This window comes from Oscarella lobularis, chromosome 15 (assembly GCF_947507565.1).
Source record: "Oscarella lobularis chromosome 15, ooOscLobu1.1, whole genome shotgun sequence".
NCBI classification, from domain to species: domain Eukaryota; kingdom Metazoa; phylum Porifera; class Homoscleromorpha; order Homosclerophorida; family Oscarellidae; genus Oscarella; species Oscarella lobularis.
The window spans coordinates 1,738,014-1,750,011 of NC_089189.1; the positions used below are offsets into that span (position 1 = coordinate 1,738,014).

General features: G+C 48.2%; 1 protein-coding gene across 1 annotated transcript in view; it reads left to right on the plus strand.

The window, feature by feature from the left end:
* The first annotated feature begins 2,984 nt into the window (after positions 1-2,984).
* LOC136196115 (uncharacterized) overlaps positions 2,985-11,998 on the plus strand; it is a 10,382-nt gene continuing 1,368 nt past the window's right edge. Inside the window, exons 1-29 of the mRNA XM_065985622.1 lie at positions 2,985-3,392; positions 3,452-3,545; positions 3,638-4,255; positions 4,314-4,493; positions 4,546-4,719; positions 4,771-4,944; positions 5,001-5,174; positions 5,500-5,673; positions 5,728-5,904; positions 5,960-6,133; positions 6,185-6,358; positions 6,415-6,588; positions 6,728-6,916; positions 6,986-7,159; positions 7,218-7,388; positions 7,446-7,619; positions 7,672-7,869; positions 8,128-8,478; positions 8,534-8,833; positions 8,901-9,209; positions 9,260-9,330; positions 9,380-9,605; positions 9,653-9,952; positions 10,005-10,280; positions 10,333-10,626; positions 10,686-10,887; positions 10,944-11,050; positions 11,150-11,476; positions 11,531-11,893. Of these exons, the coding sequence (XP_065841694.1) occupies positions 3,482-3,545; positions 3,638-4,255; positions 4,314-4,493; positions 4,546-4,719; positions 4,771-4,944; positions 5,001-5,174; positions 5,500-5,673; positions 5,728-5,904; positions 5,960-6,133; positions 6,185-6,358; positions 6,415-6,588; positions 6,728-6,916; positions 6,986-7,159; positions 7,218-7,388; positions 7,446-7,619; positions 7,672-7,869; positions 8,128-8,478; positions 8,534-8,833; positions 8,901-9,209; positions 9,260-9,330; positions 9,380-9,605; positions 9,653-9,952; positions 10,005-10,280; positions 10,333-10,626; positions 10,686-10,887; positions 10,944-11,050; positions 11,150-11,476; positions 11,531-11,893 (6,289 nt within the window). The 5' untranslated portion in view covers positions 2,985-3,392; positions 3,452-3,481. The remainder of the gene's footprint in view (positions 3,393-3,451; positions 3,546-3,637; positions 4,256-4,313; positions 4,494-4,545; positions 4,720-4,770; positions 4,945-5,000; positions 5,175-5,499; positions 5,674-5,727; positions 5,905-5,959; positions 6,134-6,184; positions 6,359-6,414; positions 6,589-6,727; positions 6,917-6,985; positions 7,160-7,217; positions 7,389-7,445; positions 7,620-7,671; positions 7,870-8,127; positions 8,479-8,533; positions 8,834-8,900; positions 9,210-9,259; positions 9,331-9,379; positions 9,606-9,652; positions 9,953-10,004; positions 10,281-10,332; positions 10,627-10,685; positions 10,888-10,943; positions 11,051-11,149; positions 11,477-11,530; positions 11,894-11,998) is intronic.

Here is an 11,998-nt window from a genome sequence, read left to right on the forward strand (position 1 = left end):
TGAAATACGAAACGATTGATGCGCTTTGTGTAATTAATCTTCTTACCTACGTGCACTACTAAGCAGAATAATTTTGCAAAGAAACCGAAAACTGACGGCCCGATCTCGAGTTTGTGTAATTAATCGTCTTACCTACGTGCACTACTAAGCAGAATAATTTTGCAAAGAAACCGAAAACTGACGGTCCGATCTCGAGCTCTCTTCTTCCCAATACCCGCCAAGTGCGCAATATAATTTTCGAACTCAACCACGTGACCCCTCGCTTCGAAACCCTGCCTTCACTCGTCAGGCAATCTAAGGACTCTGGACTCTAGGAATGATGGAGTATGACCAAGTCGAGTAAGAAATCGATCGCGGAAGTTCACGTGACCTCTTCCGGATAGCATTCCAAGACTCACTGCGACCACAGTGTAACAGCAATCGTTTTCAGCTAGCGCACAAATGTCTTTTCGGTTTTGTCTCCTTTTCGCTCTACTTAGCGCTCAGCCATTCTCGCCGCCGTTTGCAAAAGCGAAGGTACCAAATTGGAGGCCACGTGCTTCAACACACCAATCGACTGCACGTGCAACGCCCGATTTACACCGGATCCGGCTTCCGGTAAACCAACAAACCGTCCCGTGTGCATTAAGACAGACGCGTGCACACGGGCACCAAACGGATCTCACACGTGCCACGAGAATGCCTTATGCAGAATAACGGACAATGGTTTCCATTGCGAGTGCATGATCGGCTACAAAGCCGACGGCTCCGGCGCACCAGCCAATCGACCTGTATGCATTGATTGTAACGAATGTCTCGGCGAATGTCCAGAATTGATTGTTGATAAGGGGGCGTGTCACGTGAATGTTGATTGTACGAACGTGCCGGGATCGTTCAATTGCACGTGTGCAAAACCGGCTACGTACCTCAAGTCGGAAGTTCTGTCGATCGTCCAGTTTGCATCAAGATTGACGAGTGCGTCAAAAAGAGACTTTTTTGATGGCTCTCAGCTCATTTCCTGTTCGACAGTTCGTGTACACGCTCCTTCTCCATCACTCTGAAGTGTAGCAGAAGAGACCAGTACAATAGAAAGAACATTACCTCGCATTTCTGTTGGAACGAGCACATCACATGACGATCGACACGCGACATTAGCAGCAACTTTATCGCGCATCGAACAGCTATGCGTCGATCTGAAGGCAGATCCTGGTTCGAAAACATCATCTTCTAACTTAGACTCCCTACGGCGAATTTTGTCAACGCAGGAAAGAAGGACGAACGACGTCGATCCTCATGATCGATTGAGCGGTTTCTCCATCCATATTAGATCTCGTCTTCATAAGTCTTTGCTTAGGAATGTTTCCTTTACCGCTTTGACGTCAGCGAGACTCTTTTCCGTCACTCGGACGCGATAGTTTCCGTCGTTGAGCGACCTGGGATACGGGATGTCCTGCATCCCGTATAACAACACGATAAAATGGCCCGATCTGTCAAACAGAAGCTGCCTGTGACTCGACCACGGGTTCGCTAGCTTGCTAAGCAAACTATTGCGGGGAGCGACCAGGTAAATGTCTAGTCAACGTGGTCTGAGCACGGATTTTTGAGATAAGAGAATCCGAGACGCCGTCTAGAAACAACTATTACCCCACAGGGTCCACCACCGCACACACGCACACTCGCAAATCACTCGCTAAGGCACAGTGACGCGCTAGACGTCGTTTATTGTCTTCTCGAACACCCAAGGAGAAAGCATACGTTTAGGATACAGAGAACCTTATCTATTGCCGAAAACATGCTAATGAAACGCTTATGATAAAGGACCCCTGTTATTGCATTCTGCTGACTCGCCACTTTCTATGATACATAACCACATTATAACCACAGCAAAAATAACTGACCGGTCGAATCAATAGTACTCATGTGGTTGTGCTCTTGAATCTAATCAAGACCACGAATAACCACTATTAATAACAAAAACACCTTTCCTATCCCGGGAATGCCGGGATACTCGTACGTCGTACGCCGGCCTCGACGTGTCCTCGTGAAACGAGATAGCTCGTTAGATTAGTGGAGGAAGACACGCACTGTACATATCCTCAGATGACACGCCCATGCTACCAAATGTAGAACCTTTTTTTTGATTGGTCATGCATTTGCTTACGTGGCCCGCCTCCTAACGTGCCTCGCTGGAGGTCCCACGATCTCTACTCGGCGGTCTCCGTGGGCGACGTACATGTCACTTGCCTTCACGTGTTTTTGGGGCATCGCAAGCGGCTTTTCCAATCTTGTTCTCACTGAGGGCGTGTCTCCTGTGGCGTCTTCGTCATTGTCAGAGTTGTCCGTTCTTGAGCTCACCGATGCGGAGATGGAGTATATAGCGATGCCGGCCACCGACATTTCCGATCCCTCGGCAGCGTACAGGCGAAGCGTAGATTCCGACGGCATTAGCGCGTCCTCTTTTCCAGCGTCTGGGCATACGTCGAGATTTTCGGCGAACTCGGCCGGCACTATAGCGAACATTCCGATCCCACATAACACCGGAAGGGCGTTTTCTACGAGGAGCGCGTGCAATGAGGCAGCGTTGACGTGGCTGGCCGACGCATTGTCAGGGTCGGGGCGCCTTCAGCAAGCGCGGCAATATTGCCTTGAATGACATTCACTGACGGTCGTGCATCGGCGGCGAGGAAAAGGTTGGGCGTTCGCTCCGGTTGCGGGGGGCGTGTAAGGTGCAAAGCGAGGGCGTGATCGCGTAGATCGTTGTTGATAATGTTGTTGGTCGGCGAGCCGCTTTCGGCAATCGGTTTGCGTCGTACATTGCCTTTCGTTTTCGTACGAAATATATTACTGATTTTTTTTCTTTTTAGTACAGCTTTATTTTCGTACACTGCACGTTCTACAAACATTAATTAATGTAAAACGAAAATTTGTGAAACTACAAGGCAACCCGCAAAAACAGAGTCTGCGTTGCAAAACGGCTTCTTCGTCGCGCGCGAAAGAGCACAAACCAATGTTATCCGGGCGTCACAGTAGAATCACGTGGTTTGAAGGAACGAAGCGATATCTGCTCTAGCACACTCAAATTAGACATTTCAATCGACGGGGCATGTTTTCTGTGTTCTACAGAAGGCTATACTTTGTGCAAACAGCGAAGCGAGGCTCTCCGCGATAACTCAGACGGTAAAGTTATTCCTATTACGGCACGCGTAGGCGTCGTATATGTGGGAGCGCTGGCGACACGGCTGCGGATCGCGAAAAATTGCTCACGAGATGATCAAACGATCCGGAGATTATCGGCCCGGCATTCATCGTAGCAGCATCCACGCATAGGTGTGCGTCACTTTTGGTGCAGTGATTTCTCGCGAAGGAACCGGCATAAAACGTCTGTTCGCCAAAACCTTATAGAATACGTACAAGTAAGTACGTACATATATTCAGCTGATTTATTAATCCCACTCTTCGTTTTGATTGCAAGGATAAAGGCAGCTAATACGTTTGTCTCATAATGTTCTTTGCTGCTCTACTCTTGCTACTGCAGCACTCGATAGGCCACGTGCTTTCCCAAGCACGTACGTGAGGGTTCAGGGTTCAGGGCGGGGGGGGACGAATTATGCACGCCGGCCTAATTCCGCGCATTCTTTTCCTTTTCTCTACTGTATAGCTCTTCGTTTGGTCGGTGGCTCGACGCGCTACGAAGGTCGCGTCGAAATCTCCTATAACTCCACGTGGGGAACCGTTTGCGATGATGGCTGGGACGTCGACGACGCGAACGTCGTTTGCCGTCAACTTTTTCAAACGTCCGCTTATCAGTACCCACATGGCGCACATTTTGGAGAAGGTTCAGGAACGATTTGGCTCGATGACGTGGGATGTTCTGGAAATGAGACGAGTTTGGACCGATGTTACAACAAAGGCTGGGGTTCTCATAACTGCGGTCACAACGAAGACGCCGGCGTCGTCTGCAACCGTGACCAAGTGAGATTGGTTGGCGGCACGTCGATTTACGAAGGTCGCGTCGAAATATTTCACAACAACGAGTGGGGGACTGTGTGCGACGACGACTGGGAGTTCGACGAAGCCCGCGTCGTGTGTCGTCAATTAGGCTACGGTTCGGCGACGGCGCCCAGATGCTGCGCCTCTTTCGGTCAAGGATCCGGCACGATTTGGCTCGATGACGTTGCCTGTTCTGGATCAGAGCAGACGCTCGGTTCTTGTCGTGCCAACTCTTGGGGTGGTCACAACTGTGGCCACAATGAGGACGCCGGGGTCATTTGCCAAGGTTTGGATCATTGCTTTGTACAAAATAGAATTTTCCGTGGTCAGCTTACGTATTCCAGGCCCGTCGAGACCGTGCGTCGCTTTGGCTAGTCCCGTGCACGGATCGAAGTCAGGAAACTCCACGGATCTCGCAGCGTCAGTCTCGTTCTCGTGCTCGTTGGGCTACGCGCTGAGCGGGTCAAGTCGACGCACTTGTCTAATCGACGGCACTTGGTCAGGAACTCAGCCAACGTGCAACGGTATATATAAAGGTAATCTATATTACTTATATTTTATTGTTTCTTTGTGTAGCCGTTGACTGTGGTTCGCTGCCGGCTCCTTTGTACGGCAGCTTCTCGGGAAGTTCGACGCTCTATGGAGCGACAATACGCTTCAGTTGCAATGCCGGATACGGCCTCTCTGGTTCGTCGTCACGATCCTGCGCATCCAGCGGTCAATGGAACGGATCCCAACCGACGTGCAATCGTGAGAACGATGTCAATGCCACGACTCATTCCTAGTTTTAATTACTTGCAGGTATCTACTGTCCTTTGCTGTCGAGACCCAGCTTTGGGTCCATATCGACGTCCAATCGAACGGTTGGAACGACGGTGACGTTTTCTTGTTCCCTTGGCTACAGACTCGTCGGCTCGTCGTCTCGCTCGTGCGAGATAAGCGGCTCGTGGACTGGATCAACAGCGTCGTGCATTGGTACGTAGCATTCACACACGCGTAGGCTTCAAGATGTAAACTCTCTTCTCTCTAAGTCGTCACTTGTGCATCGCTTTCGACTCCTCTCAATGGAGTCAAGACGGGAACGTCGGTGACGTATGGATCCATTGTGATGTTCTCCTGCACATCGGGCTACACGCTGTCCGGTTCGTCGAATCGCTCGTGCTCGGCAAGTGGAGACTGGACTGGAACTCAACCCGTTTGCACACGTAAGACAACGTGCACGCATAGCGTCTATGTATACATACTCTATTTTTTGTTCGTGAGTGTTCTGTGATTGTCTATTAATTATGCCCTTAAGTCTGATTCCAAAACGCCACGAATAAACATATTTATTCGTATGGCCAATTTCCATCTCAGCGGAGAGAGATTGCCAGACGCGTTTATCCATCTACTAGCTTGGGTTTTTTTATTTTTTTATTTTTTCATAGTGAGAGAATTGTTTTTACTATTGTTAAGTGTAATCTTGAGTCATTTTTATTCTGTACTTAACCTTTCCATATAAAGAAGGTGGCTAACTGTGTATCATTTTAGCTACTAGGTGTCCAGCCCTTGCTCCTCTGAGTCACGGTCACATGTCATCGACGTCTGTCAGCGCCGGAACGGTCGTCTCCTTTACGTGCAGCAAAGGCTACACCCTTTCGGGATCCACAACGCGAACATGTCAGTTGTCAGGATCGTGGAGCGGAACGCAGCCCACGTGCACGAGTAAAGTCGCTATCTTTTACCCTCTCTCCTTTAATTGAGTGACTCCTCGTTTAGTCGTTAACTGCGGTGGCCTGTCAACTCCTAGCAATGCAGTCAAAACAGAAACTAATTCGACGTCTTTCGGAGCAATCGTCTCTTTCACTTGCTCTCAAGGCTACGTTCTCATTGGATCCGCGTCTAGAACGTGCCAGAGCTCGGGAAAGTGGAGCGGCACTCAGCCCAAATGTTCTCGTAAGAACGTCGCCAATTTTTTAAATTTCAAATGCTAGATTTTTTCTTGTCTTAGTTGTTGACTGCGGTGCTTTAGCTGCACCGGCTCACGGCACCAAGACCGGCTCGAGAACGACGCACGAAGTAATAATCTCATTTCAGTGCTCACTTGGCTACGTTCGCTCGGGCTCGTCATCTCGCACGTGCCAATCTGACGGCACCTGGAGCGGCACGCAGCCTTCGTGCTTAAGTGCAGCGTTTTTTTTGTTTTGATCGTTCGTTCTGATTCTACTTCCTTTAGTTGTGGACTGCGGTAGTCTTTCGGCTCCGAGCAACGCTGAAATGCACGGCAGTCTCTCGACGTACGCCTCTACGACGGCATTTGCGTGCGTCAAAGGCTTCACCCTGCAAGGATCGAAGAGTCGCACGTGTCAAGCGAATGGCACGTGGAGCGGCCAGCCTGTCTCATGCAAACGTCAGTGGATAGACACACGCGTATTATATATATAAGCAATTTTAATTTTTTTGCAGAGGTTTATTGTCCGGCTTTGTCGTCCGTGATCAACGGCGTAAGAACTGGCAGTGGTACTATATACGGATCAGTGGTGAATTTTGGCTGCGAGACTGGCTATAAACTTTACGGTTCGAGTTCGAGAACGTGTCAAAACGACGGAACGTGGAGCGGCTCTCAGCCCACTTGCTCACGTCAGTGCATGATATAGACTACAGAGGTTTGGGTCACCTTTCTATAGAGGGCTATATGGCTTTTACATACACGTGCCCTCTTCTTGACTAACCTCATCTGAAAATTTTCTGACCTAATTATTATTTTTTTTTCTATTAGTTCAGCACTGTAGTCTGCTTTCTGATCCTCCAAACGGAAAAGTTACAGGAGGCAGTTCGGCACATGGAATGACTATGACATACGTTTGCAATGCTGGCTACAACGTGACGTCTGGATCGCGAACTCGTTCTTGTTTAGCCAAACCGGACGGAAGTGTCTATTGGAGTGGAACGGCTGCTCGTTGCACAAGTGAGTAGAGAGCATGTGTATTTTAATTGAATTACATCTGCAACATTTTTATTTAATTAATTAACACAGTTATTGATTGCGGACGATTATCAGCATTGCAAAACGGTCAAATGACCGGAAAATCAACGGTTTACCTTTCTACTGTCTCTCTCAGCTGCAGTGTTGGATATAACATTGGAGGTTCAGTAAAGCGAACATGCCAAGCGAACGGCCAGTGGAGTGGCTCTCCAACTGTCTGCAAAAGTATTTTAATTATTGTCTCTGATCGCCAGACTTACTATAGCCATGTTTTTCTTTATAGTTGTTGACTGCGGCCAATTGCCGGCTCCTATTTTCGGAAGTATCTCCGGTGCGACGACCTATGGCTCCTCCGTCATTCTATCGTGCCGAAAAGGGTTCAGCTTGTTTGGCTCGAGTCGACGAACGTGCCAAGCTAACGGTTCTTGGACTGGAGCAGCAACGCACTGCAAAAGTACTGTAGACACAGTTTCTCCATACTGTCTCATTTCAAAATTTTTTCTTTCACTAGTCGTTGACTGTGGAGTTGTGAAGTCTCCCGCCAACGGCCAGATCACCGTTTTGAATACGACCTACGGTTCGGTGGCATCGTTTCAGTGCAACAGTGGTCACAGTCTGGTCGGACCCTCGTCGCGTCAGTGTCAAGCGAACGGCCAATGGAGTAGCATACCTACTCTATGCGACGGTGAGACTCTGCGATGCGTACACTACAGCGACTATCTAATGCAACTGTCTAGCTCTTTATTGCTCTGCTATTGGAGCGCCTTTACACGGGTTCCGGCGGCCGGTTTTGTCTAATTTTGTCTACGGAACGACGTTGAGCTTTACGTGCCCGCTAGAACGAACATTGGTTGGGCACTCGACTACTCAGTGCGTCCCGACGAGTCAGAATCCCGTGAAGGTCAATTGGACCAACAGTCTGCCAACATGCGACGGTAAGTGTAGCAGCTATGTACGTATGTATTGGAGGTATTTTTCACGAGCTGTAACGGACTCCAATTCGGAAAGAAAAACCAATAGGGTGTCTTTGTTTATAGAGTGGGCTCCTTTCCTCTGTCTACAAGTGGGGCTCGTTCTTTATGCACGTACGCGTATGTATCGCAATCCTACTGCCGTAAATACTGGTTAGATTTGTTTCACCTCAATTATTTAGGTAATTGATTAATTAATTAATTAATTAATTAATTCTTTAGTGGCTCCGAAGCTGGCTCTTAATTTGACAGCGTCTGACCGAACTGAGCTTAGAAGCGGAGGTAACTTGGTTGCCTACGCTGCAGGAGTTTCACAGTCTAGCGAAGATGATCCGTTGACGCTCTCTTGCTACCCGGCGAAGGGCGATCCAATTCCTCGGGTGACGTGGTATTACGGTCAAACGATAGTGAACGCCACAGCGAGCAGTGCAGTATATCAAACTTACGACTCCGTAACTGGCACATCCTATTTGACTTTCAACGAATTCGGGAATAAGAACGAGGGTAGCTATAAATGCATGGCTATGAACCGAGCCGGAATAGACGATACCAGTTTCACTTTGATCCAACAAGGTCTTAATTTTCTCCTCTAAACGTTCGTATTCTTTGTACGTTGTATTCGTTTTAGTGGTGCCCAACCGGACGCCTAAACCGTCTCTGATTGTGCTATCGGCCTGGGACATTGAAGTCTCGTGGAGCGTGCCGTCATTCGACGGCTATACGCCTCTTACCGGCTACGATGTACAGTATACTACTTCTCTAAATGGGCAATGGGCCCAAGAACCCATAACCTTCTCGTCGTCGACATTCGCTACTATAATATTCTTTTTAAACCCGTACACCATCTATAACGTTCGAGTTGCGGCGAGGAACAAGATCGGAGCTGGTCTCTACAGTGCAGTCGCTTCGACGAGAACCCTCCAAGCAGGTAGTAAAACTTTTAACGTGTCATCATCATTTCTAATGCGCTTTTTTGTATTTTCCTTCATTTTTAGCGCCTACTGCTCCGCGAATGCTGACGTCTATCTCCGCCGCCTCTGACTCGGTTTCCCTCTCGTGGAGAGTTCCGTCGCCTGCAAACGGAATCATCACTGCGTACTCTATTTCCTACCGAGACGAATCGTTCGGCAGAGGGCAAACGTTTTTCAAACTCGTCAACGGGACGAATGTTTCATCCACCGTCACCGGGCTTCTTCCGTATCGCGTCTATCGCTTCACGATAAAGGCCAAAACGGAAGAGCCAGTGGGGAACGATCTTTGGGGAGCTAATTCGTCTGCCGTGTCTGTTCGAACGCAGGCATCTTGTAAGAAGATCTCTCGAAATTGACCGAATTTTTCTGATACATACGTATAGATCCTTCGTCCTCGCCAACAGTTAGCCAAGCACGAGCTCATGGATCACAGAGTATTTTCATCCAGTGGAAGGTGAGCATATCCTCCTCATTTAGACATTTTTTCTAATTACTTTCCATAGGGTCCTGCACCTGAAGATATAAACGGTGTTTTAACGGGCTATATGATTTCTTATTCGATTTTGAGTTCGGGAAATGTCCGTTACGTTTCCGTCAACTCTTTGGATCGACAGTACAATTTCACCACGTTGGCTCCTCACACAGATTACGAAAATCGCGTCTACGCTATAAACCAGATTGGTCAAAGTCCCGGAAGCGATTTCATAGTGATAAAGACAGGCCAAGCTCGTACGCAATCAAGATACACAGAACGTATGTATTCAAACCGTTTTTAGCTCCTTTGACTCCCCCACTCAATATCACCGCTGTGGCTCTTTCTCCCAACGAGATCGAACTGAAATGGGTCGAGCCTTCAAGTGATGCCGTTCCCGGAATTCTGACCTGTTACGACGTCTTCGTCGCCACCGACAACGAACACGAAAATCATCTATCCTATAATCAAAACTATTCGTCGGCATTGCTGACAAACCTACTTCCTTATACGAACTACACCGTATCTGTCGCCGCTAGGACGGGTGGAGGAATGGGTCCGAAAGGGCCATACAAGCCTCTTGTAGTGCTTACACATGAAGATGGTATATATATTCATTTGAACTGAAATTCATATTATTGATATTGGAAATTTAGTACCAACTGCCCCAGAAGGCTTTCTCGTCTCTGTCCTATCAGCAACGTCAATAAAAGTCGATTGGCAGCGTCCGGCAATACTCAACGGTCTCTTACTGGGCTACACTGTTTTCTACTGGAACAGTTCGTATAATGGACGTGCTTCCACACGTGATCAGAGCTTCGTTGTCGAGAACTTGAACGAATTTGCTCTTTACTCTCTGGCTGTCGCCGGTGAGACTGTAGCAGGAATGGGACCGCGAAGCGACGAAGTCGTTGTCAAGACGTTTGAGTCAGGTACACGCATTCCCCATACAGCACACAGACACCGTACCGTTATTTATTCCAGAACCGAATGATGCACCTGTTCTGATATCGGTTGTGAGCGAATCGTCTACTACGATCAATATTTCCTGGGCTCCGCCGCCTGTTCAGTCGATCAACGGTCTTCTAACGTTCTACGAAATTCACTATAGCAAAACGGAGTACGGAAATTTCAGCGACGTCTTTAACGTGAGCAGAGAGACGAGCAATTCGATTCTCGACAACCTCGAAGAGTTCGTCGTTTATCGCGTCAAAATTCGCGCCTACACGAACGCGGGACCGGGACCGTTTGTCGAGACGGAACGGAGAACGATAGCAAGTAAGTGTCTATGAAATTTTGTATTATCATTGAAGTTTTTTTTCTTTTTTTTTTCAAAGGTCCGAGTTATCCTCCGCTCGACGTGTGGGCGAACAGTACGAGTTCGACGTCTATTTACGTTGAATGGTTTCCTCCGGCGAACGTCGACGTCAACGGGATATTTTACGGCTTTCAGATTCAGTACGCGTCTGCGAATCACAGCAGCGCACTCGTCCCTCTTCTCATCAACACGACATCGTTTAATTTAACCGATTTATCAAAGTAGAGCATAGGTTTCGTACACGTGTCGTGCTGGGGGGATTTCTATTATGTTCTAGGTGGACAGACTACCATGTATCGGTTCGAGTAGTAACACGAGCGCAAGATGGAAATATGTTTGTCAGCTCGTGGACGGCAGCATCTCCGGTCCGCACCGACGAAGACAGTAAGAACTATGCAGTCGCTACTGAATTTAACGATAATTTGATCTGTAATTGATGTCGTTAAATTCAAATTTTAAAAAGACTGTATTTGAATATTTTAGCTCCCGAGGCTCCTGGTGCTTTTACCCTTCAAACTGTCGGAACGACTGACGCTATTCTAACGTGGGATCATCCCGACGAGCCAAACGGGATTCTGATTGGATACCATTTGACTATCGTCGACGTTGGATATCTTCGCGCGGACATGACGAGTGCTGTCGATCTCACGAGCGTTTTGTACGGAAAGACGTACGCGCTTGAAGCCGATCAGGATCTCGTTCATTTGTTGGACCTTCATCCCTTCACTCAGTACCAAATGACCCTGAAATCTGAAACGGTAATAGGAATAGGGGCGAAAACCTCAATCGTAGTCAAAACAATGGAATCTGGTAAACGTGATTGAAGCAACAGACTAAAACGTTAATATAATTCGAATTTTATAGCTCCGTCGACTGTTGTGCGGAATTTTGGCCTCTTATCGGCGAGAGAAAAAAATGGTGCCGTCACAGTGACACTCAAGTGGGAACCGCCTTTTCTCAGAGATCGAAACGGCGTTATCAAAGGTTACGATCTTCAGTACACGCCAGAAGGCAGCGGGAGGCAACCCGTTGCGTCGCCTGCGCCCGGCTACGTTCAATTTCCAGACCTCTTGTCCAACGACGGTCAGGAAGGGAGACGCGAAGTGACCGTGACAGGGCTCGACGGATTTCGCAATTACTCCTTTAGTCTGAAAGCTTGCACGAGCAGGGATGATTTTTTCTCATGCGGCCCAGTTGTGACTGCGAAAATCAAGACGGCAGAAACAGGTTAGAAGCCACTGCACACGTATGCTATCTGTGGGGACCAGAACCGCATCAGACCTTTACACGTGCATATACGCTGTCTCATTTAACTGTTGGGCTAGACTTGCT